The sequence below is a fragment of the Triturus cristatus genome, chromosome 10, assembly GCF_964204655.1.
Source record: "Triturus cristatus chromosome 10, aTriCri1.1, whole genome shotgun sequence".
Classification (NCBI taxonomy): domain Eukaryota; kingdom Metazoa; phylum Chordata; class Amphibia; order Caudata; family Salamandridae; genus Triturus; species Triturus cristatus.
In genome coordinates this window covers 52,564,209-52,588,671 of record NC_140593.1, presented here as the reverse complement: position 1 = coordinate 52,588,671, position 24,463 = coordinate 52,564,209, and the positions used below count along the sequence as shown (strand labels likewise).

At 47.4% G+C, this 24,463-nt stretch overlaps 1 protein-coding gene across 1 annotated transcript in view; it reads left to right on the top strand.

Annotated features, from left to right (window-relative positions):
* Positions 1-24,463, top strand: part of LOC146788818 (exocyst complex component 1-like) — a 1,992,459-nt gene that overhangs the window by 1,505,137 nt on the left and 462,859 nt on the right. Inside the window, exon 13 of the mRNA XM_085630399.1 lies at positions 16,110-16,177. Coding sequence (XP_085486525.1) covers positions 16,110-16,177 — 68 coding nt within the window. The remainder of the gene's footprint in view (positions 1-16,109; positions 16,178-24,463) is intronic.

The window sequence follows — 24,463 nt, the reverse complement described above, 5'->3', positions numbered from 1 at the left end:
TCCTCCTCTTCGGCGCATGAACCAAATCTGATACATGTATGCAACCGGATCCACAGAATGGGTCTAGCCTCCATTATGGCTCTGTCCCCCCTTTTAGATATTAGCATGATATTTTTGTTGCCTATTCGTTTCTTTAAACCCTGCCTTTGGTGCAGGGCACCCTGTAAGATATTAGCATGACTCTTTTGTTGCCTATTTTTTTGTTGCTTATTCGTTTCTTTAAACCTTGTACGCCTATGCATAATGTTGAAATGTTTTACTATATGAGCTGCATGTTAGCCTAACGTACTGGTATAGACTTGGTTAAGACCAATATGTTGGCCCATTGCCTCTGTATAGCAAATAGCTTGACATATATTGTTTGCCCATTCCCTCCTCTAAATCTTTCATGGGAGGGACTCTGACCCAGGGACCATCAGAGTGCTTTAAAGACAGAACGAGCATTGGCATAGCCAATAGGTCTCGCCTTTGGGACCTTATAAGTGTTTTGCCATGCAACAGTTATTGTTGCACCAAGGATATTGTGCTGCATAACCAAATACTTATAAGGTCCCAAAAGCGAGACCTATTGGCTATGCCAATGCTTGTTTGCGAGGCCCCTTGTTGCAACAGGTTATCCCGATAATGTATCGAACAGTCAGGCAATCGGCGTGCTGATCAAGTTGCCGGAGTGTCAAGGAGGTTCTCCTTATAGCCAGCCGAGTGCCACGGATCACCGATGAGTCCCTGCGTCCCAGCAGCGTCGGGAGAATCAGGGATGTCGGACCCACAGCAGCTCTCTCGAGGCTGGGACGCGATGCAAGGTTCTCCCTGTTTCAGCAGGGCAGGTGTGAGAAGTTGGCCTGATGTATGATGTCACTAGTTATAGTGTACACCTTATATCAGTCCAAATACCCTTATGGTGATTGGTTGTAAAGTCAACCTTATAGACCAGCTATCCTAGTGGTAGCATGGACAAGAGCAGTCTTAGGCTAAACTCTGAATGGCATGTGAAGCCAGCTGTGATACCATATATAATCCCTTGAATACCAAATGAAAGGATACCACAACAGATATATATATAAAATAAAGTGTATTTATTCTAAGCAAACCCTCAGCACTCTTTATGAGATTAGAGGTAAGTACAACACAGTCTTATTTAAGCATACATTAAGTCACACAGGTAAGTAATACAGTTAGGCCCTAGGGGCCACGCAAACCATATACTAAGTAAGTGGTATAAGAACCACTGTCACGGAAATAGAATAGGCCTAGGCCTAGGGAATCGCTGGGGCTACACTACACTAGCGTTAGTTAGGAAGTGGGAGGCCCCCGGGATTCGTGTGCAGAGTGGAAACACTCACGCGTAATGCGTAAAAGTGAATAGCAATAGTACAGTTTAGGAAACGGTAGATTTAGGACTCTTCCGGAGTAGCTTGGGAGTTGAGACTTGAAAACTAGACACTAGGATAGTCACTATCCTGATGAGCACCGGAGTACCCAAGTTACCTAGCCCACAGGCTGCGGGTGCATAGGGGTGAAGATGCGTCGTTTTCGTCGTCGACTCCTATGGATGCCTGAAGAAAGATGCTGACAGGCAGTCAGTGAAGAGTGTCCGGTGGATCCCAAGGCTGGGATCAAGAAGAGAAGAAACCTGCAAGCAGAAGGGACAGAGTCAAGGTCACTAGCCAGTGACCACGTGGAACCAGGAAGGAACCAGGCGATGTCGTGAAGATTGCAGGTGAAGGTGAAGCTTGTCGCTGCAGCCAGGAGGACCAGGAAGCGTCGAGGACGACCAGGACCAGGAGGCGAGCTGTCCCACGAAGGCTCTTGCTGTCGGCGGCGTCGAAGTTGGACTAGGACTCACCAAGCCTTGGCAAGCGGAACCCACGAAGAACGAAGGACTTGCTTCTGGTGCAGACCAGGAAGGTCTGGGGTGCTTCTTCTTTGCAGAGAAGCGGGAGCCAGTCTGGAGGAGCCAAACCAGCACAGAAGATTTCAGGGTGCGTCGTCACAGAGGCCACTAGCCAGCGGGCAAGCAACCGGACAGACGCGGCAAGCAGGAAAATGCTGAAGGGCCCCACGCAGGACTCGTGGAGTGTGGGGGGCTGATCTTCGGTGCAGATGGTGCTTGGGGTTGGGGCTTCTCAATCCCCGGTGCACAACTTCGAGGGTACCTCAGAAGCTGCGCTGTAAGTTACTAGCCACTTTTTCCAGGTAGCCGGTCCCACGTCGCTCGTCGCCTCCACGGATCTCAGCTCTGCTGCAGATGTGGATGAGGGTCGGAGAAGTCTGGAAGTCAAGGCTCTGGTCGGGCTCTGCAGTCGGTTCCTCGTAGAACGGTCGCAAAGCAAAGGGTAGTCTCTTGATGGTGCCTGTTTGCACAGGGTAGCCACTCCTTGGCTACAAGGGAGATTCTTCAGTCTTCTTCTTTCGTCGAATGTCGAAGGTCCAGAGTTTCTGTTCAGTTTTGCAGGTTCAGGATAATCTAATCTCTTGAGGCCCAACTCCCACTCTTATACTAATCTGGGGGGCTGGGATACCTGCTAGGTCACGCCTTATGGGTGGGACCTGGGAGGGGGTGGTTACACCCACTTCCCTTTGTCCAGTTTCACGCCAGAGCTGGGGCTGGAGTGCCCCAGCGCCGGTTTGAACTGGACTATGCAAGGAACACCTTGTGTGCCCCAGGCATGTCTCATTCCTTTCAGCCCACCCTGCCCCAATACACTAAAGGCTGTCTGGGGAGGTGCTAGCACCTCCCCAAGCAGGAAACCTATTGTCCAGGCCTCCCTGGCTGGGATCACTCCCAGCTGCAGGAGGTCAGACTTGTGTCGTGGCAGCAGCATCCATTTTGTGATGCTGAGGCTTTGGTTAGAGTTAAACAGCAAAGTAGGATTTTAACATGTCTCTCCCTCTAGAAGGGAGGAATAATATCCTCATCACCAGTAATGGTATGGGGGTATTATTCCAAAGTGTTAGACACCTTACACGACATGTTTTGATAAAGCCAAACCATAGTTACCATAACCGTTTAAGATTATAAGGCACTTTAAGAGTATATGGTAGGCTATATCATAGAACAGCTATAAGGACATGGTTCCGAAAGCTGCAGACAGGCTCAGCTCATGCTAGAGCACCATCTCACATGTTACCAAGCACTCTGCCTTCAGGATTGTTAAGGCCTGTCATAGGAGTGACTGATAGGTACACATGTGTCTATATATAAGGGTAGATATAGGCATACTATATCTAAGCAAGGGGTGATTACACGACCTTGCCCCAGCTGAGTGATCAGCCAGTTGTGTCTGATTGGAAGGCCAGACCAGGGGTGGCATAATACATGCTGCAGCCCCTGGGAGGCCTAGGGTACACCTATGCCCTGGGTACCTAGGGTACACTGTACAGGGTCCAATAAGGTGATCCTTACCAATTGGTTATGTACCTAGGGTACATGGAGTCCATTTTAAAGAGAGAGCAGACAGCCTGAGACCCTGAATGGCAGGATCTCAGGCCAACTAAGTCGAAAAACCAGCTAGACACTAGGCAAAAAGTTGGGGGTAACCATAGTCAGATATCCACCTTCCTACACAACCCCCCCCCAAACGAAAGGAGATAAGGCTGGCCTTGACAAGGTAAGCCTCTATTGCCTAAGTGGCCATATAAGGAAGAACCAGCACTGGCATGGTTACCCCCTGTCTCATGGTCCACTAAGCAATCCCTCATCCTAAAGATATCATAGGGTCTCCACCATAGGGAATCTCTACCTTTGGTGTGTCTTTGCAAAGTAAAAGGCTGGTGTTGAGATGGAGTACTGAAGTGAGTGCCCTCAAAGTGAGGCCTCAGCTTCCTCCAATCATCCTCCACCATGGATGCCTTTCTTTCTCTAACTGAGTTGCACTGTGCTCTCAGGGTCAGCCTCTGGCTACCTAAAGCTGGAGGCTGGGTCCCTTTTGTGGGCTTACTGGAGGGACAGGTCAGGTTTGGGGCCCTAAGGTCCCAGGTTTGCCTGTGCCCAACAGAATCCCTCTGGGGGAGGTCCCTAACTACCTGTAAAGGGGATCCCTCAGGAATGTTTTTACCCATCACCTGGCTAGGGCTACTAGCCAGGCAATCCTTATTCTTTTGATTGGGGGGTTCTTGTGGACAGGGGCCCTCTTGGGGTCCACTGGCCTCCCTGACCTCTGCAGCCCTGGGCTGACTGAGGCAGGGTAGAGAGAGGCAGGCTACCTGCACCAGACTGGGTCCCACCTTGGAAGGCGCCACTGACATCAGAGGCTCTGCCAGGCCAGGCCTGGCTACCTCTGGGGCAGTTCCTTCACAAGGGGTGAGGTCAGATCCCTGAGGAGGCTGACCTTTTCCTAATGTCTGGGGAGAGGGAGACTTTTCTTCCTCCCCACTACTCTCTGTTTGTGTGGAGTGATCCATAGTTTCAGGCTTCACTACACCTATGTCAGTCTGAGTATAGGCTGAGACCATTACAGCCTTGCCAACCTTTTCAGGGGGGCACTCAGTTTGTGTTTGAGCTGTGACTGTCACAGCTCTGCCAGTCTCTACAGGGAAGTCTGTCTTTGCCTGGGCTGTGGCTACCACCGCCCTTCCAACCTTTTCAGGGAGGAAATCTATTTGGACAGGGGTTGTGGCTGGCACAACCCCACTACCCTTTTGTGAAAGGCCTACCATTTTAGAATGGGTGTCTTGTTCAACTCCAGCCCAAGCTGAGAGCTCTAAGTCATTCCCCAGTAAGCAGTCCACAGGCAAGGTTGGAGACACTGCCACCCTTTTAGGGCCAGTGACCCCTCCCCAGCTGAGACATACCTCTGCCATGGGATGACTGTTCTGTTTGCCATCAATGTTAGTTACCTGGTATGAGAAACCAGGCAAAAGCTGCTCAGAGGGAACTAGCCTATGGGCCACCATAGTGATGCTAGCTCCAGTGTCTCTGTAGGCCTCAGCTTTTCTACCATTGATGTAGGGTTCCTGTCTGTACCTACCCAAAGTGTTGGGACAGGCAGTGAAGTTGGCAAACCCCATGCCACCATCACAGACAAGAGTAGCTGCTGTAGGGGAATTGGCTAAGCCAGAGTCCCCCTGTGTTCCCCAAGAAAACCCAACCAAATTTTTGGGGGCACTCCCACCACCTGGGGGATTACTGCTGACAGTAATAGGTGGTGTGACAGGAGTAGTTGGAGGAACAGTTTTGTTTTTAGCCTGTGGACAACTGCTGTCAGTTTTCCAATGCCCAGGTGTTTTACACACATGGCAGTAAGGCTTTTTAACTGTGGTAGAGGAGGGAGTTTGGGACCCACCACCCTGTGTGGAGTTTTGGGGCCCTGAGGAAGATTTCTCTTTTGCTTTATCCCCACCCTTCTCTTGAGGCTTGGTGGTATCTTTCTTTTGGTCACCACCCTGATTTTTAGGCCTAATCCTGGTCCTGACCCATTTATCTGCCCTCTTTCCCAATTCTTGGGGAGAGGTCAAATCTGAGTCTACCAGGTGTTGATGGAGAAGCTGGTTCTGACAATTACTAATGATCTGCTCCCTCATAATCAAGTTGTACAATCCTGTATAGTCCTGCACCTTGCTGCCATTTAACCAACCTTCCATAGCCTTAGTGGCACAATCCACAAAATCAGACCAGTCCTGTGTCTGTGTCTTCTGGGTGTCTCTGAACAACAACCTATATTGCTCAGTGGTTAAGCCAAACCCATCTATCAGAGCACTCTTCAGGACTTTGTAATTGTTTGCATCCTCATCACTGACTGTGAGGAGCTTGTCTCTACCTTTGTCAGAAAAGGAGAGCCACAAGATAGCTGCCCACTGACTTTGGGGTACCTGCTGTACTTTGCAGGCCCTCTCCAAAGCAGTCATCCATTTGTGGATGTCATCCCCATTCTGATATGGGGGGACTATCTTGCTTAGGTTTCTATGGTCATAAGACCTATCCCTATCTCTAGGAATGTTGCTGCCACCAGTGGGTTCTGACCCACACAATTTTTGCTCTCTAGCCAGAGCAAGCTTCTCTTTGGCAAGGGCAATTTCTTCCCTCTGAATCCTCAGATTAGCTTCCCTCATTCTGGCTTTATGCTCCTTTCTCTCAGGTGAAGTCATTCCCCTGTGAGAGGAAGCATTAGAGATGCTAGAAACATGGGAGTGGATGGATTCCCTTGAAGGGGATCTGTCCCTCCTGTTTCTCTCTGTAAGCCTACTTGTGGGTCTGTATGGGGGGACCCCATGCAAACTCCCATGTAAACTTAGGTTAGCCTGGCTAAGTCTTCCTACTTGGCCCTGGCTGTCTACCTCTCCATCTGAAGCCCCATCTGACTCCTCTGTGGTGGGTAGACCCTCCTCTGTGCCTAGGGCACCTGCCTGAGATGCCCTATGAGCATCATACTCCTCTAGGAGTTGTCTTAACTGAAGGAGGGTAGGGTTTGCACCCTGTTTTATTCCTCTGGAGGTACACAAGTGTCTCATCTCCTGGAATGTTAAGGTATCATATCTAGAGGGGATCTTTTGCAGACCTGATCCTCCTGAGAGAGCATCTACTTGATCTCCTCTCAGAGACATGATCTAGTGAGGGTGTGGTGTGTGCACCTACCTACACTAGTTGTATCTACTAAACCTCTCTAGTAGTTGTAGTCAGGGTGTGTTACTCCCTTCAACCTACAACTACAAAGTCCAGTAGGACTTAAGTATAATAATCTATGTTATATGTACCTAGACAATATCTGTGTGATCTTTCAATTTAGTATCTCAAGATTACAATGGTATTACAACAGCAAGCTCAGATCCCAACCGCTGCTCACCAATGTGAGAAGTTGGCCTGATGTATGATGTCACTAGTTATAGTGTACACCTTATATCAGTCCAAATACCCTTATGGTGATTGGTTGTAAAGTCAACCTTATAGACCAGCTATCCTAGTGGTAGCATGGACAAGAGCAGTCTTAGGCTAAACTCTGAATGGCATGTGAAGCCAGCTGTGATACCATATATAATCCCTTGAATACCAAATGAAAGGACACCACAACAGATATATATATAAAATAAAGTGTATTTATTCTAAGCAAACCCTCAGCACTCTTTATGAGATTAGAGGTAAGTACAACACAGTCTTATTTAAGCATACATTAAGTCACACAGGTAAGTAATACAGTTAGGCCCTAGGGGCCACGCAAACCATATACTAAGTAAGTGGTATAAGAACCACTGTCACGGAAATAGAATAGGCCTAGGCCTAGGGAATCGCTGGGGCTACACTACACTAGCGTTAGTTAGGAAGTGGGAGGCCCCCGGGATTCGTGTGCAGAGTGGAAACACTCACGCGTAATGCGTAAAAGTCAATAGCAATAGTACAGTTTAGGAAACGGTAGATTTAGGACTCTTCCGGAGTAGCTAGGGAGTTGAGACTTGAAAACTAGACACTAGGATAGTCACTATCCTGATGAGCACCGGAGTACCCAAGTTACCTAGCCCACAGGCTGCGGGTGCATAGGGGTGAAGATGCGTCGTTTTCGTCGTCGACTCCTATGGATGCCTGAAGAAAGATGCTGACAGGCAGTCAGTGAAGAGTGTCCGGTGGATCCCAAGGCTGGGATCAAGAAGAGAAGAAACCTGCAAGCAGAAGGGACAGAGTCAAGGTCACTAGCCAGTGACCACGTGGAACCAGGAAGGAACCAGGCGATGTCTTGAAGATTGCAGGTGAAGGTGAAGCTTGTCGCTGCAGCCAGGAGGACCAGGAAGCGTCGAGGACGACCAGGACCAGGAGGCGAGCTGTCCCACGAAGGCTCTTGCTGTCGGCGGCGTCGAAGTTGGACTAGGACTCACCAAGCCTTGGCAAGCGGAACCCACGAAGAACGAAGGACTTGCTTCTGGTGCAGACCAGGAAGGTCTGGGGTGCTTCTTCTTTGCAGAGAAGCGGGAGCCAGTCTGGAGGAGCCAAACCAGCGCAGAAGATTTCAGGGTGCGTCGTCACAGAAGCCACTAGCCAGCGGGCAAGCAACCGGACAGACGCGGCAAGCAGGAAAATGCTGAAGGGCCCCACGCAGGACTCGTGGAGTGTGGGGGGCTGATCTTCGGTGCAGATGGTGCTTGGGGTTGGGGCTTCTCAATCCCCGGTGCACAACTTCGAGGGTACCTCAGAAGCTGCGCTGTAAGTTACTAGCCACTTTTTCCAGGTAGCCGGTCCCACGTCGCTCGTCGCCTCCACGGATCTCAGCTCTGCTGCAGATGTGGATGAGGGTCGGAGAAGTCTGGAAGTCAAGGCTCTGGTCGGGCTCTGCAGTCGGTTCCTCGTAGAACGGTCGCAAAGCAAAGGGTAGTCTCTTGATGGTGCCTGTTTGCACAGGGTAGCCACTCCTTGGCTACAAGGGAGATTCTTCAGTCTTCTTCTTTCGTCGAATGTCGAAGGTCCAGAGTTTCTGTTCAGTTTTGCAGGTTCAGGATAATCTAATCTCTTGAGGCCCAACTCCCACTCTTATACTAATCTGGGGGGCTGGGATACCTGCTAGGTCACGCCTTATGGGTGGGACCTGGGAGGGGGTGGTTACACCCACTTCCCTTTGTCCAGTTTCGCGCCAGAGCTGGGGCTGGAGTGCCCCAGCGCCGGTTTGAACTGGACTATGCAAGGAACACCTTGTGTGCCCCAGGCATGTCTCATTCCTTTCAGCCCACCCTGCCCCAATACACTAAAGGCTGTCTGGGGAGGTGCTAGCACCTCCCCAAGCAGGAAACCTATTGTCCAGGCCTCCCTGGCTGGGATCACTCCCAGCTGCAGGAGGTCAGACTTGTGTTGTGGCAGCAGCATCCATTTTGTGATGCTGAGGCTTTGGTTAGAGTTAAACAGCAAAGTAGGATTTTAACATGTCTCTCCCTCTAGAAGGGAGGAATAATATCCTCATCACCAGAAATGGTATGGGGGTATTATTCCAAAGTGTTAGACACCTTACACGACATGTTTTGATAAAGCCAAACCATAGTTACCATAACCGTTTAAGATTATAAGGCACTTTACGAGTATATGGTAGGCTATATCATAGAACAGCTATAAGGACATGGTTCCGAAAGCTGCAGACAGGCTCAGCTCATGCTAGAGCACCATCTCACATGTTACCAAGCACTCTGCCTCCAGGATTGTTAAGGCCTGCCATAGGAGTGACTGATAGGTACACATGTGTCTATATATAAGGGTAGATATAGGCATACTATATCTAAGCAAGGGGTGATTACACGACCTTGCCCCAGCTGAGTGATCAGCCAGTTGTGTCTGATTGGAAGGCCAGACCAGGGGTGGCATAATACATGCTGCAGCCCCTGGGAGGCCTAGGGTACACCTATGCCCTGGGTACCTAGGGTACACTGTACAGGGTCCAATAAGGTGATCCTTACCAATTGGTTATGTACCTAGGGTACATGGAGTCCATTTTAAAGAGAGAGCAGACAGCCTGAGACCCTGAATGGCAGGATCTCAGGCCAACTAAGTCGAAAAACCAGCTAGACACTAGGCAAAAAGTTGGGGGTAACCATAGTCAGATATCCACCTTCCTACAGCAGGTAATGTGAAGTTGCAGATCATGATGCCGAAATGAATTCATTAGCTGCGTCCGGTTTCTTCCTCCGTTTTCTCCCTCAGGGATTAATCGGAAAGAGTCTGGGCATGCTTCTCAGGGGTCTGATCGGCGGAGCATAGCAGAGAGGTTGTCACTCAGACGCCATCTTGCCTCGTAATAGTCTTATTCATTGCTTCTGATTATGAATGATGATCCCCTGAGAGAGAAGAAATGGATTCTTACCTATAATCCTAGTTCTGACAGTGGGATCTCCATTAAAATCATAAGCAACCTCCCCTCCTCCCCAGTGGAAGATACGTAGATGATTAATGCACATTCTGTTTTCATTATTTGTACTCTCCTTTGCTCTGTAAAAAAAAACCGAGGTAACTGCCACCTGCTGGGTATGATGGGGCCCTGGAGGGCTGTGAGTCCTTAACGGTGCAGGGTCACTTTTTATGACTACGGTACTGCAACCTATATGTCTACATTGCCCGATTCCTTCTTCTCCAATTCCTTTAAAAAAAGGTTTATGAAGGATATTGATTAAAAAAAAATACTCAGCTCCTGGACAGTTTTCTTATTTTACTAATGATATTTTAACCTTCTTTCCATAAAACTTAAATTAATTGGCCATTATAGCCTTCCTTATAGGCTGCAAAATGTTTTAAACAAAATGATGTCCTAGTCTGGGCCTTCCTGAAGTAAGTTGAATGTTTACACTTAAGAAGATGTATTTTTAAAGAAATGCTCCAGGGTCCCTGCACATGACTATTCAGTGGTTATGATTTCAAAGGATATTTGCCTGAGAGAGACCTAGGACTAAAAGTAAGAAGCCGTTCCTTCAGCCTCTCCCTTGGCACACTCAGGGCCCACTCGACCAGGAGGGAGGGAAACCAAAGCTCCTCCTATGAGGAATGACCCTTTCACGTACCGGTAATCTTCATTGCCTGGATTAAGAGGCTTCTTCGTCCCAGTCATTAAAACATGAGGCATGCCTGCCTCCACAAAAGCCCATCACACGGCATGCCTGCCTCCACAATAGCCCATCACACAGCATGCCTGCCTCCACAATAGCCCATCCCACGGCATGCCTGCCTCCACAATAGCCCATCCCACGGCATGCCTGCCTCCACAATAGCCCATCACACGGCATGCCTGCCTCCACAATACCCCATCACACGGCATGCCTGCCTCCACAATAGCCCATCACACGGCATACCTGCCTCCACAATAGCCCATCACACGGCATGCCTGCCTCCACAATAGCCCATCCCACGGCATGCCTGCCTCCACAATAGCCCATCCCACGGCATGCCTGCCTCCACAATAGCCCATCACACTGCATACCTGCCTCCACAATAGCCCATCACACGGCATGCCTGCCTCCACAATAGCCCATCACACTGCATACCTGCCTCCACAATAGCCCATCACATGGTAAAATCGCTGTTAGTTTTTTACTACAATCTGACACAAAAATCCTACCGTTATGTCTTCATGTAACATAAACGTCACCTCTCCGTCTCACTCCTCCTGTCATCATAATAGGTGAACAAACAATCGAGGTGCAAATGAGAGGAAACAAAGTGACTGAGAAGAGGACTCCTAATAAAGGGAATGAAGATTACCATTAGGTAAAAGGTTCATTACCCCTTCATGGAGTCCTCATTCTCCCAGTTATTAACATATGAGGCTCTCACAAGAAAACAACCTGCATCTTCATTGAATGCAGACAATACATGTTTAATCCTATCACAAGTGCATCATTGCTGAGGAAAGAACTGCAGAACCAAAATTATTTTTGCACAAAATCAGATCACTCTAGACTGTAATGTTTAAGTATGAGATGAGGACCATGTTCCTGCCCTACAAATCTCAATTAGGGGATCCCTGCTGCTTCGGCCCAAGAAGCCCAAACTCCGCTAGTGGAACGGCCTTGAATGGAACTGGAGAGAGTAATAACTTCAACCGAATAAGGCTAAGAAATGGCCTGACCTATTCACCTACTGAGTAGCCTTAAATACCCGTCTTACCCTTGGAGACACAGCCATGAGCTATGATTGGAGAGGTTGAGTCTCCAATTGAGCTGGTGCGATCCAGCTATGTGATCAAAGCCCATTTAACATCTAGAGTTGACAGGATGGAAAGAGACTCACCTTGAAACACAGGAAGAACAATCTCCTGAGAAAAATTCAATGTACTTGCCACCTTGGGGATCCATTTAGAATCTGAACGTAGAACTACCCTGTCTGGGAAAACACGGAGAGTTAAGGCTGCAAAATAGTAAGTACCCCCAACTTCTCCAATTACATGTAGAAGTAAAGGCAACTAGAAAATGAGTTTTAATTGACAGCCACATAAGAGAAGCAAATTCAAAAGGTGCAAAAGGATCTTTATGCAAACCCCCAAGAACAACTCCCACGATGGTAAAGGGTTATGAACAGATGGCTTCTGTATGCAAAAACCTGTAATCAGTCTCGAGACCAAATGTGCTACCTGAGTCTCCTAAGAACTAAAACAATGCTCGACTAGCTGCCCACTAGGAATTCAAAGTGGAGGGAGCCAAACCTTTAAGAAAACAGTCCCTTAAAAAAATCTTCAATCTTATAAGGGTCAATATTGGTAGGGGTAGCAGAGTGTTCATCACACCAGTGAGAAAACACTTTCCAGTATATATCATGGGCACGAAGAGTGGAGGCTCTTTCGATGTCTCTAGCCACGTGTTCAGAAAAGCGTAAGGTTTGTAAACCTAGCCGTTCAATAACTAGGCCGTCAGATGAAGACGGCTGAATTGATGAATTGTCGGTAGGGGAGACTGGAGTGGAGGTGGGACCAATGGAAGATGAAGAAACTGCCCCTGCCAAGTTAAGAAGCAGTGAAAACCAAGGGCGGCGTAGCCAGAAAGGCATCACCAAAATAACCAGAACCTGCAACAAATCTATTGTAGCTGGTCCTTGGGCAAGTGAAAGCTGACTAAGGAAGGAACATTGCCACTTAGCCTGTCCGCCCAGTAATTTAACTCCCCTCTGATGTAAACTGCTTTCCATGCTGAGACCGACTGTATTACCCTTGCAAAAATCTGATGGGGCAGTTGCTTGAGAGAGTCAACGTTCATCCCCCCATCTGTTCAGATAGCACTGTACAACTTGGTTGTCTATCCTGACTAAGACAATCTTGGTCGCTTATTGATCCTAAAGTAACAGAAAAACTTTTAGAATGACACACAACTCCCTCCAATTGGAAGACTGACTTTTCTCCCAGGGTGACCAAGGGACATTCTGTTCCTGACCCTCCAGAACTGCCCGCAACCTCAAAGTTTGGCATCTGTTGTTAATATTACCCGGGATGGATACTGAAAGGACACCCCTTACTGGAGATGCTTGTCCTCCATCCACCAAGCAAGAGCTTGGACAAACCTGGTGGTAACTGGAATCCATTGCTCATACGTCTCTGAGCTCAGAGACCAATGAGCCAAGATGTGATTGGCCACGGGTTTTATGTGATTCTAGGCCCATGGGACTACTGCGGCTGAAGCTGCTAGAAGGCCCTGAACCAAGTTCTGGTAGTAGCTTGTGAATGCTCGGAGAGACTGGATCGTGTATACAGTAGTGTTCATCTGATGGAAAAACTACCCCCACTGTTGTATCGAACCTGCCTCCAATAAATTGTCTGATCTGCAAAGGCACCAATTGGAACTAATGCAGATTGACCAGGAATCCCAGTTGCTAAAGCAAGGCTGTCGCTGCTGTCACTGCTTCCTATGTCTTGGAAAGAGAGGCAGCAGAGAACAACCGATCATCAAAATAGGGAAAAACAGCAAAGCCCTGAAGTTGTAAAGAGAAACCACCACCGGTGCCAGTACCTGTATGAAAACACATGGGGACATTGTCAGACCAAATGGGAACGCACAAAACTGGAAATGACACCTTCCCATGGCAAACCTGAGGAGACGTTGACTCTCCACATGCATCGTAACGTGGAAGTATGCATCCTGAAGGTATAGCGTGATGAGAGAGTCCCCTTTTGTCATGCGAGGTCTTAGAGATTGAAGAGTCACCATCCTGAAGGTATAGCGTCATGAGAGAGTCCCCTTTTGTCATGAGAGGTCTTAGAGATTGAAGAGTCACCATCCTGAAGGTATAGCATCATGAGAGAGTCCCCTTTTGTCATGAGAGGTCTTAGAGATTGAAGAGTCACCATCCTGAAGGTATAGCGTCGTGAGAGAGTCCCCTTTTGTCATGAGAGGTCTTAGAGATTGAAGAGTCACCATCCTGAAGGTATAGCGTCGTGAGAGAGTCCCTCTTGTCATGAGAGGTCTTAGAGATTGAAGAGTCACCATCCTGAAGGTATAGCGTCGTGAGAGAGTCCCCTCTTGTCATGAGAGGTCTTAGAGATTGAAGAGTCACCATCCTGAAGATATAGCGTCATGAGAGAGTCCCCTTTTGTCATGAGAGGTCTTAGAGATTGAAGAGTCACCATCCTGAAGGGTTCTAGAGCTGTGTGGTCTTGAATACTGCTGTGTACGTTTTCCTTCAAGGTGATTCGATAACCATCTCGAGTAACAGAGGACCCATGAATCGTTGACCTTGAGTCCATTATAGGTGAGCTGCAGCTGGCCTCCACCATGTAGTCATATAGACACACCAGCGGGGGGTCCGAGATAACTCCTAAAGAGTGCATTTATGGCTCCATTGATTGCAGCCTAACCTCCCCGCCCCAGCTAGGCACATGGGTGGGGAGCCACGCACAAAGGAAACAAGAACAATATGCCTACTTCGCAAGATAGTAAGAGGCAAGTTAACCGGTTTCGGTAAAAACACATGCCTGCACTTTCCCCTTTCCAGGAACACTTGTGTTGAAGCTGGATGGGCCGTCCACGAAGGACAGAAGCGAGGACAGGAAGTGGGGGAGAGGGAGGTGACGTTTATGGTATGCATAAACATTGAGGTAGGACTTCTGTGCCAGATCTTAGTTTAAAAAAAGGATTTTAAGATGTGATGGGCTGTGGTGGAGGCATAGATGCCTCATATGTTAGTGAGTGGGACAAGGAGGACTCCATGAGGGGGTAATGTACGTGTCAGAGACACTGAAAGAGCTGCTACCAGGAGAGCCGGTCACAATGTGGCTACATAGTAGACCTTGACCTCAGAATGCATTGGTGTGGGTCAAGCATTCCTGTGCAACTCCTTTGCACAATTGTTGTCTCTGTTCCTTACTATGGTCTTCGACTTTCACCCCAGCTGTTTGGGATTAAGTGCGCTTTTCCATTTTCTACTGTTTAAGAATATCATAGATTATCCTGGAAAGTCACTTATAATCCTAGTTATTCATTATGAGTGTTCTCTCTTTCTCTGAATTCATGAGCATTCCCCCTCATTCCTCCTCATGGACATGAGACCTACTTTCGCGTCAAGGGGGCCGATTTATCTATGTCTCACGCAGCGCAGCATGACACCTTGCTGCGCTGTGATGCATAAAAGGGAAGGATTGCGCCACATTTGAGATTATATTGCACAGTCCTGTCTCCTCCTTGAGCTGGCACGCAATGTGCTGCCCTGTGCCAACACCGGCACATGAGTCCCATGGTTCAAGGGTGCCTGTGTTGTAGGCAGGACTGGTTTTGTGCAGGAAGAGGCACTTTCCGGCACAAACACAATCCCCAGAGGCATTTTCCTCTTTCTAAGTGCAAATACAGCACACACAAACGGAAACAATGAGATGAAATAAAGATATTTCTCCTCTTTGCGCATCTGGTGGGAAAACAACAATTATGACACATTTCCAAGTCTACCAGTGTTGGCAAATCTGGGAATGCAGCAGAATATGGGTTTGTCTGTGGGAAACACCCACACTCCACCCATCTAACTCCCCCACCATGTAGTGTAACGCGAGGCAACGGCTTTTACTGCCTTGCATTACACCAGATTTACCAACCCACGCACTGCCATGCAAGGTGGCCTTGAGTCACTTGGTAAATCTGAATTTAGGTTTTGCATCGCCCTGTGTTCCCATGCGCAAGGGTGACCCAAAACCTTTGATAAATATGCCCGTACGTCACAATCACTTTTTTCTTTAAAAGACAGCAAAAAACAGCTGGCTGACTGACCCTGCTATACCTGATAGGATTGTGTGGCTACCAGAATCGTCGCAGTGGTAGTTATAATAATCATTTTTATCCGTTTTGGAAAGGGGTTTTAAAACAAATATTCTCTTTTATGGCTGATTTGCTTTAACCAGCTTAATGTAAATAAGACAGAAAATGTTGCCTTCCTTAGGCAAGTTTTCTTTTGTAAATCATTTTCAAGAATGAATACATGTAACAACAAATGCATTTCAGAATATGCTAATGTTTATGCTTTCAGAGGGAATGCCCATGGTGGAGTGTATGGATTAGGAACAAGTAACTCTCTGCTTCTCTGAATTTCACAATGTGCATGGTTAGAATCTTGCACAATTCCTAAGTACTGACTGCAGTTCTATATGCAACCCTTACAGAACAATGACATGACTGATATGATTGAGGAGGCTTGTTAAAGACCCTGTACATTGGGCCTCACCTTTGCATTTCTTTTTTTCTCCCAGTCCTCTAGCCCAATGATGAGTGAACTCAGCTGTTCTATGGCAGAGGAGAGTAACTACCAGGAAAGCAAGTAAGTGATGCTGAAGGCAATAGGAAGGAGCTGTGTGGGGATGAGGTGGATGGACTTCCGGAGATGGGGCCTAAGCATCCAGCTGTTGTTCACTGAGAGACAACAGAGACACCAATAGGCAGTAGATGTCTTAATATGTTGTTGAATTCACCAGGGCCTGTGCACAAATTGACAAATACACGTTTAACCTTGACATCTTTGTAGATGGTGATTTTTTCCGTGCTTTGCACGTACACGATAACATACTCAGAAAGTGTTCTGCCTGCAGGCACATCTCTTCGTAAGCATTTTATCACGACACTTGTACATTCTGTCCAATTCTACAAGAACCCTCACGTTTTGTTGTCCGGTTGAAGACAGCTCTGAATTGGAAAGACAAACAATCACATTAGCTTTGCACCTTTTGCATTGTGAAAATGAAACCAGGCTTTTATTATATAAACTGCCTCTGAGCCAAGTTCCTCAGAAGAGCACTTCAATGGATTATCCTGGAACATTCGCCCGAGACAGAGATCCAGCCCTGCTGACTCCAATCCCTATCCTGCAAAGGACGGTGGCCTGTTCTACTCTAGACTGGTTTCCTGATATATCTCACACAGGTATGCAGAGAGTTAGGGTGCTCTAAGCGATCTGGCAGAAAACGTTTTTACTATGCTCTCTATAGTATAGGTAGTGTTAAGAAGGAGTATTGGTATGATATATATATTCACATAATCACTACAAAGCTAGGATGGTTGAATTATTGATATTTTTCACCATTCTTGTAATGCTGGTAACAATACTTTGTTTTCATCTGCTAATAATTGCAGCTCGTTTTTTATATACAATAATACAATTGCACAAAATGGCTTTTCAAACATTTTTTTGAAGCATTTCTTGAGTCTCTCTTTGGGCATGCCGTAGTAATAACGAAAGCGTAGATCTGTTTCCATGATTTCCTTGGGGGAATTAGAGTGGAATTAGAGATGGTCCAGATGGTGCACCTTGAGCTAACCAGGAAATGGGCCAACAAACTCTGATGATACGAGTGGACTGGAGAATGAACCGTACAACAAGTGTTGTGACATGAGAATCCTGGATTTAACCATAACAGTGAAATGATACAACATAACTGTATCACGGTGTAACCTAATCTCTATGTTCTAAACCATACTCTCTCTCTCTCTAAATATATCTATATCTATCTATCTATCTATCTATCTATCTATCTATCTATCTATCTATCTATCTATCTATCTATCTATCTATCTATCTATCTATCTATCTATCTATCTATCTATCTATCTATCTATCTATCTATCTATCTATCTATCTATCTATCTATCTATCTATCTATCTATCTATCTATCTATACAGTCCTTCTCTGCTCTTCACTCAGCAGAAATGAAGGTACGGACCTCTCGCCTCCAGGAATCGGATGACAAAAATCCCACAACAACAAGGAGTGGGTGATGCAGGTGGTTTAATTCCCCAAAATTGTCAGTAAATCACAGGACCAGTGTCCTCCATGACGTGTTTCGCTCCACGCAGGGAGCTTGATCACATGAATATATATATCCACACAAAAGGTTGCCCTTAATTTAGGAATGCCAACACAGTTGAAGGTAAGTTCCTTACTTTATTGCAGGTCGGGACAAACGGTGCATATACTCCTCCATATAGCGCCAAACGTTTCGGGCCATCATGCCTTTGCTCACTGGCTTTGAACACAACCGCTGCTGCTGAGCCAAACTTTAAACCTCATGCACCGCCCTGATGGGACTTCAAAATGTCTCATGGGAGAGGTAGTTCGTGCATTCTATAAATTAGTTGCTGCAGTCATGTTGTGTGCAATAATTTCTTTCCCCAAGTGGGTTACACGGAGGAAAGCGTCAGTGTCCCTCCAATAACACCCCTGCAACAGCGGTCCTTCAACTCCACATGGCTCCCAAAGTACGAGAGCCGCAGTCCGCAGATTACGCAGCGGGGCTTTCCCACGACGAAGGCATCGCCACAATTTAACGTCCACACAAAAGGTTGCCCTTAATTTAGGAATGCCAACACAGTTGAAGGTAAGTTACTCCAGTATTGGAACTGTCATAGATTCCCATGGCTTGTATCATTCCCCGTCGTCAGAATGGGAGTCTTGGTAAATAAAGATAACATAGCAGTAGGTACAAACAAGCATTGTCATAGCCAATAGGTCTCGCTTTTGGGACCTTCTAAGCATTTAGTTATGCAGCACAATATCCTTGGTGCAACCACATCAACTAATGCGTGGCTAAACACTTATAAGGTCCCAAAGGCGAGACCTATTGGCTATGCCAATGCTTGGTGTGGTTGTGTGTGTGTATGTGGTTGTGTGTGTGTGTGTGGTTGTGTGTGTGTGTGTGGTTGTGGGTGTGGGTGTGGTTGTGGGTGTGGTTGTGGGTGTGGGTGGGTGGTTGTGTGTGTGGTTGTGTGTGTGTGGTTGTGTGTGTGTGTGGTTGTGTGTGTGTGTGGTTGTGTGTGTGGGTGTGTTTGTGTGTATGTGGTTGTGTGTGTGGTTGTGTGTGGTTGTGTGTGGTTGTGTGTGTGGTCGTGTGTGTTTGTGTGTGTGTTGTGTGTGTGTGGTTGTGTGTGTGGTTGTGTGTGTTGTGTTGTGTGTGTGGTTGTGGTTGTGTGTGTGGTTGTCTGTGTGGTTGTGGTTGTGTGTGTGGGTGTGTGTGGTTGTGGGTGTGGTTGTGTGTGTGGTTGTGGGTGTGGTTGTGTGTGTGTATGGTTGAGTGTGGTTATGTGTGGTTGTGTGTGTGGTTTTGTGTGTGGTTGTGTGTGTGGTTGTGGTTGTGTGTGTGGCTGTGTATGTGTTTGTGGTTGTGTGTGATTGTGTGTGTGGTTGTGTGTGTGGTTGTAGGTGTGGTTGTGGGTGTGGTTATGTGGTTGTACGTGTGTGTGGTTGTGTGGTTGTTGTGTGGTTGTGTGCGTGTGGTTGTGGGTGTGGTTGTGTGTGTGTTTGTGTGTATGTGTGTGGTTGTGTGTGTGTGGTTGTATGTATGGTTGTGTGTGTGGTTGTATGTGTGTGTGTGTGTGTGTGGTTGTGTGTGGTTGTGTGTGTGTGTGTGGTTGTGTGTGTCTGTGGTAGTGTGTGTGTGGGGGGTTGCGTGTGTGTGGTTGTGTGTGTGGTTGTGGGTGGGTGGTTGTGTGGGTGGTTGTGTATGTGGTTGTGTGTCGTTGTGTGTGTGGTTGTGTGTGTGTGGTTGTGTGTGTGTATGTGGTTGTGTGTGTGTGGTTGTGTGTGTGTGTGGTTGTGGGTGTGGGTGTGGGTGTGGTTGCGGGTGTGGGTGGGTGGTTGTGTGGGTGGTTGTGTGTGTGGTTGTGTGTGTGGTTGTGTGTGTGTGGTTGTCGTAAATAAAGTATTACGCACTCATAATTTCTATAGGTATCAATAGGATCATGCATAAAGCAAGAGGCTGAGTCCGTGGTATCAGGTTCAAAAGGGCTTTATTCCAATAACTCGAGTTATAGGGAGAATGGTTCCATCACCACAAGGGATCAGGAAGGGTCTTCTGCAACTTTATTCACAGAGCACAGTATATATACATTCCATATTATACGTAAGCAGGAGCGCTTCAGGCAGAGCAGGAGAGAATGAGATAAGAGCATGTGGGCGTGTAAGTAGGCGTGAAGGTGGGTGTCCATGTGGGCGTCCACTTGATGAGTCATAGGTGAGTATCATAGGTGGGTGGGTACCTGGAGGGGGTTGCGTGATCAGCTGGAACTTTACTGGAACTTTGCCTTACTTGTGCTCAACTCGAGCATGACATGTAACTGACGTGTAACTGGGGGAAGGTTGCTGTGCAGCCGGGGAGTCTGGAAGAGAGGCCTTCAGTGTCAGAACGACCAGCACATCTTGTATTATCTGATATCTAAAGTCCGGAGCAGGAACTGATCTGTGACATAGGTTGCCCATCACCAAGAGCCGATGTGGCTTCTATTTCTTTATTCACTGCGTGGGCCTTACATGGGGGCTATGGGTTTTTCACTGACGTGAGCTTTGCAATCACTGAAAGGGAGACAGAAAGGCTAGGCTCTATCCTTTGCAGGCGGGTTTTGTTTATTCCTCCTTTTTCAGGCAGGAATGTGATTCAGTAGGAGTAAGCAGATAACCGTGCTCAATACTATCTCGGCACCCCGGACTGGGTCCCTTTGGCTGAGGCCCAAGTGTGCGAGGCCAAGGATACGCAGCTGCAGCTCTCAGAGCGTCTGAGGCCTGAAACCTCTTTTCGGGCTCCGGCTGAGCCACAAAATGGGCTTTCATGAAAATGGCACGAGTGCAGGAAAACATGATGCAAAACGTGTAGGCCTCAGTGCAGATTTGTCGTTTCTCTCATGGGAGACTTGATGGCAGGCCACGTTATAGCATAAGCATCATGGTTGACAGGCCATGGAGGGAAAATGCATGGCGTACATGCATGTACACGAAACGTTGGGGAACACATAGGGGACACATAGGCCTTGTCATAATCTTTATTTTCTCAGGTGGTTGTGTATGTGGTTGTGTGTCGTTGTGTGTGTGGTTGTGTGTGTGTGTAGTTGTGTGTGTGTGGTTGTGTGTGTGTATGTGGTTGTGTGTGGTTGTGTGTGTGTGTGGTTGTGGGTGTGGGTGTGGTTGCGGGTGTGGGTGGGTGGTTGTGTGGGTGGTTGTGTTTGTGGTTGTGTGTGTGGTTGTGTGTGTGTGGTTGTGTGTGTGTGTGTGGTTGTGTGTGTGTGGTTGTGTGTGTGGGTGTGTTTGTGTGTATGTGGTTGTGTGTGGTTGTGTGTGGTTGTGTGTGTTTGTGTGTGTTTGTGTGTGTGTTGTGTGTGTTGTTGTGTGTGTGTGGTTGTGCGTGTGGTTGTGTGTGTTGTGTTGTGTGTGTGGTTGTGGTTGTGTGTGTGGTTGTCTGTGTGGTTGTGGTTGTGTGTGTGGATGTGGGTGTGGGTGTGGTTGTATGTGGTTGTGGTTGTGTGTGTGGTTGTGGGTGTGGTTGTGTGTGTGTATGATTGTGTGGTTGTGTGTATGGTTGTGTGTGGTTGTGTGTGTTTGTATGTGTGTGTGGTTGAGTGTGGTTATGTGTGGTTGTGTGTGTGGTTTTGTGTGTGGTTGTGTGTGTGGTTGTGGTTGTGTGTGTGGCTGTGTATGTGTTTGTGGTTGTATGTGATTGTGTGTGTGGTTGTGTGTGTGGTTGTAGGTGTGGTTGTGGGTGTGGTTATGTGGTTGTACGTGTGTGTGGTTGTGTGCGGTTGTGTGTGGTTGTGTGGTTGTTGTGTGGTTGTGTGTGTGTGGTTGTGGGTGTGGTTGTGTGTGTGTTTGTGTGTATGTGTGTGGTTGTGTGTGTGTGGTTGTATGTATGGTTGTGTGTGTGGTTGTATGTGTGTGTGTGTGTGGTTGTGTGGTTGTGTGTGGTTGTGTGTGTCTGTGGTAGTGTGTGTGGGGGGGTTGCGTGTGTGTGTGGTTGTGTGTGTGTGGTTGTGTGTGTGGTTGTGTGTGTGGTTGTGGGTGGGTGGTTGTGTGGGTGGTTGTGTATGTGGTTGTGTCTGGTTGTGTGTGTGGTTGTGTGTGTGTGTAGTTGTATGTGTGGTTGTGTGTGTGGTTGTGTGTGTGGTTGTGTGTGTGTGGTTGTGTGTGGTTGTGGTTGTGTGTGTGTGGTTGTGTGTGTGTGGTTGTGTGTGTTGTGTGTGTGGTTGTGGTTGTGTGTGTGGTGGTTGTGTGTGTGGTTGTGTGTGTGTGTGGTTGTGTGTGTGTGTGGTTGTGTGTGTGTGTGTGGTTGTGTGTGTGGTTGGGTGTGGTTGTGTGTGTGTGGTTATGGGTGTGGTTGTTTGTGTGTGTGGTTGTGGTTGTGGGTGTGGTTGTATGTGTGTGTGTGGTTGTGTGTGTTTGTCTGTGTGGTTGTGTGTGTGGTTTTGTGTGTTTGGTTGTGTGTGGTTTGTGTGGTTGTGGTTGTGTGTGTGGTTGGGGTTGTGGGTGTGTGTGTGTGGTTGTGTGGGTGTGGGTGTGGTTATGTGTGTGGTTGCACGTGTGTGTGGTTGTGTGTGGTTGTGTGGTTGTGTGTGTGTGGTTGTGTGTGTGTGGTTGTGTGTGTTGTGTGTGTGGTTGTGGTTGTGTGTGTGGTGGTTGTGTGTGTGGTTGTGTGTGTGTGTGGTTGTGTGTGTGTGTGGTTGTGTGTGTGTGTGTGGTTGTGTGTGTGTGGTTATGGGTGTGGTTGTGTGTGTGTGGTGTGGTTGTGTGTGTGTGTATGTGTGTGGTTGTGTGGGTGTGTGTGGTTGTGTGTGTGTGTGTGTGTGGCTGTATGTGTGGTTGTGTGTGTGGTTGTGGTTGTGTGTGTGGTTGTGCGTGTAGTTGTGGTTATGTGTGTGGTTGTGTGTGTGTGTGACAGTAATACTAAAAGCATCTCAAAATAAAGGAACACAAACATCGAGTTTGTGGAAAGAGAAAACACGTTGTAAGTCAAAACGGGCGCAGCAAAGCATTAACACAACAACAAAACAAACAAGAACACTTAGCGAAGACTGAGTGCTGATAATGTATACACACAGCCCATCATCTTTATTTTTATTTATTTATTTATTTTTAATATTTGTAAAGCGCTGCATTTACCCGTAGGCGTCTTGGCGCTAAAAACCAATAATGACAAGGAAATGCGAGGGGGTACAACCAGTTAAATGAACAGATGTGAGAGAAAAAGAAGAGAGGTTACTGAACGAACAACCAGGTTTTCAAGAGTTTGCGGAATTGAAGCAGTGTAACACTTTGTCTGATGTTAAGGGGTAAGGTGTTCCAGAGTCTGGGGGCCGCCACCAAAAAGCGTCGGTCACCCCAGCTAACTGTTTTGGTGCGAGGGACGACCAGTTGACTGAGAGTAGCTGATCTTAAAACTCTTGTGGGTTTGTAAGATTGTAGTTGGTCTCTTAAAAAATGAGGTCCTTGATTATTAATTGTTTTGAATACTATGCAGAGTGATTTGAAATGAATTCGTTTTTGTACAGTAAGCCAATGAAGATCTTTTATATCTTTGGAAATGGGTTCAAACTTTGTTTTACCGGTAAGAAGACGAGCTGCCGCATTTTGAATAGTTTGGAGTTTTGCAATTACTCTGGATTGAGCATTGAGAAGTAGCCCATTGCAATAGTCCAAAGATGAGAGGACCAGGGCAGAAACCAGTGTCTTGATGGCGGAGTCAGGGAGAAAAGGTTGTATTTTCCGGATCATTTTTAACTTCATGTGTGCTGTAGATACTGTTTTGTTAGCGTGGTTCATGAAGTTTAGTCCATCATCAAAGATGACACCAAGGTTCCTAACCTTCGAGGTGGGCGTCGGAGGAGTACCGAAGGTCTCTGGCCACCAAGAGGTGGACCAGGCTGGAAGGAGTGGACCAAAGATGAGTACCTCGGTTTTTTCCGAGTTTAGCTTTAGGCAGTTTGTAGCCATCCAGTCTCCTATATCTAGGAGCCCTTTCTTAAATTTTTCAGCTACTTGCTCTCCGTCGCCTTTAACCGCCAACACTAGTTGGGTGTCGTCGGCGTAAGAGGTTAGGCTCATCCCATGTGCTTTGATGGTCTTAGCAAGGTCCGACACATAGATGTTAAACAGTGTCGGACTCAGGGATGAGCCTTGAGGAACTCCGCAGGGAGCAGAGAGTTGAGCTGATTGAAAGGGTCCCAGAGTGACAGCCTGCGTTCTTTTGGCTAAGAAGGACTCTATCAGGTTTTTGGCAGTGTGGCAGATGCCAAGTCCTTGGACACGGTCGGCCAAGATGTTGTGGTCGACCGTGTCAAAAGCCGCTGATAAATCTAGCAGGACCAGTATGGCAGTGCCACCCTGGTCCCTAATGACCCTGATACCGTCAGTGGCTTTGATCAGGGCTGTCTCTGTCCCGTGATGTTTTCTAAACCCAAACTGCGTGTTGTCGAGAAGCTGATGTTTTTCAATAAACTCGGAAATCTGGGTATTCATGATTTTTTCAATCATCTTTGCCATGAAGGGTAGACTGGCAATTGGTCGATAATTTTTTAACTCACTTTTGTCCAGAGAGGGTTTTTTTAGCAGAGGTTTTAGTAAAGTGTTTTTGAGAGGAGCCGGATAATTGCCCGACAGCAATATTAAATTGCAAACCTGAGTGAGTGCCGGTAGAATGGCATCAATTACTGGTCTGAGTACAGATAAAGGGCAGGGGTCCAGAGATGAACCTGATTTAATGGTAAATAATGTATTTTTTATTTGGTCCAAGGTGACTGGTTGGAAGCAAGGGAACGTGTTAACCAGGGGGGGAGTGGTAGGTGAGATAGAACCCG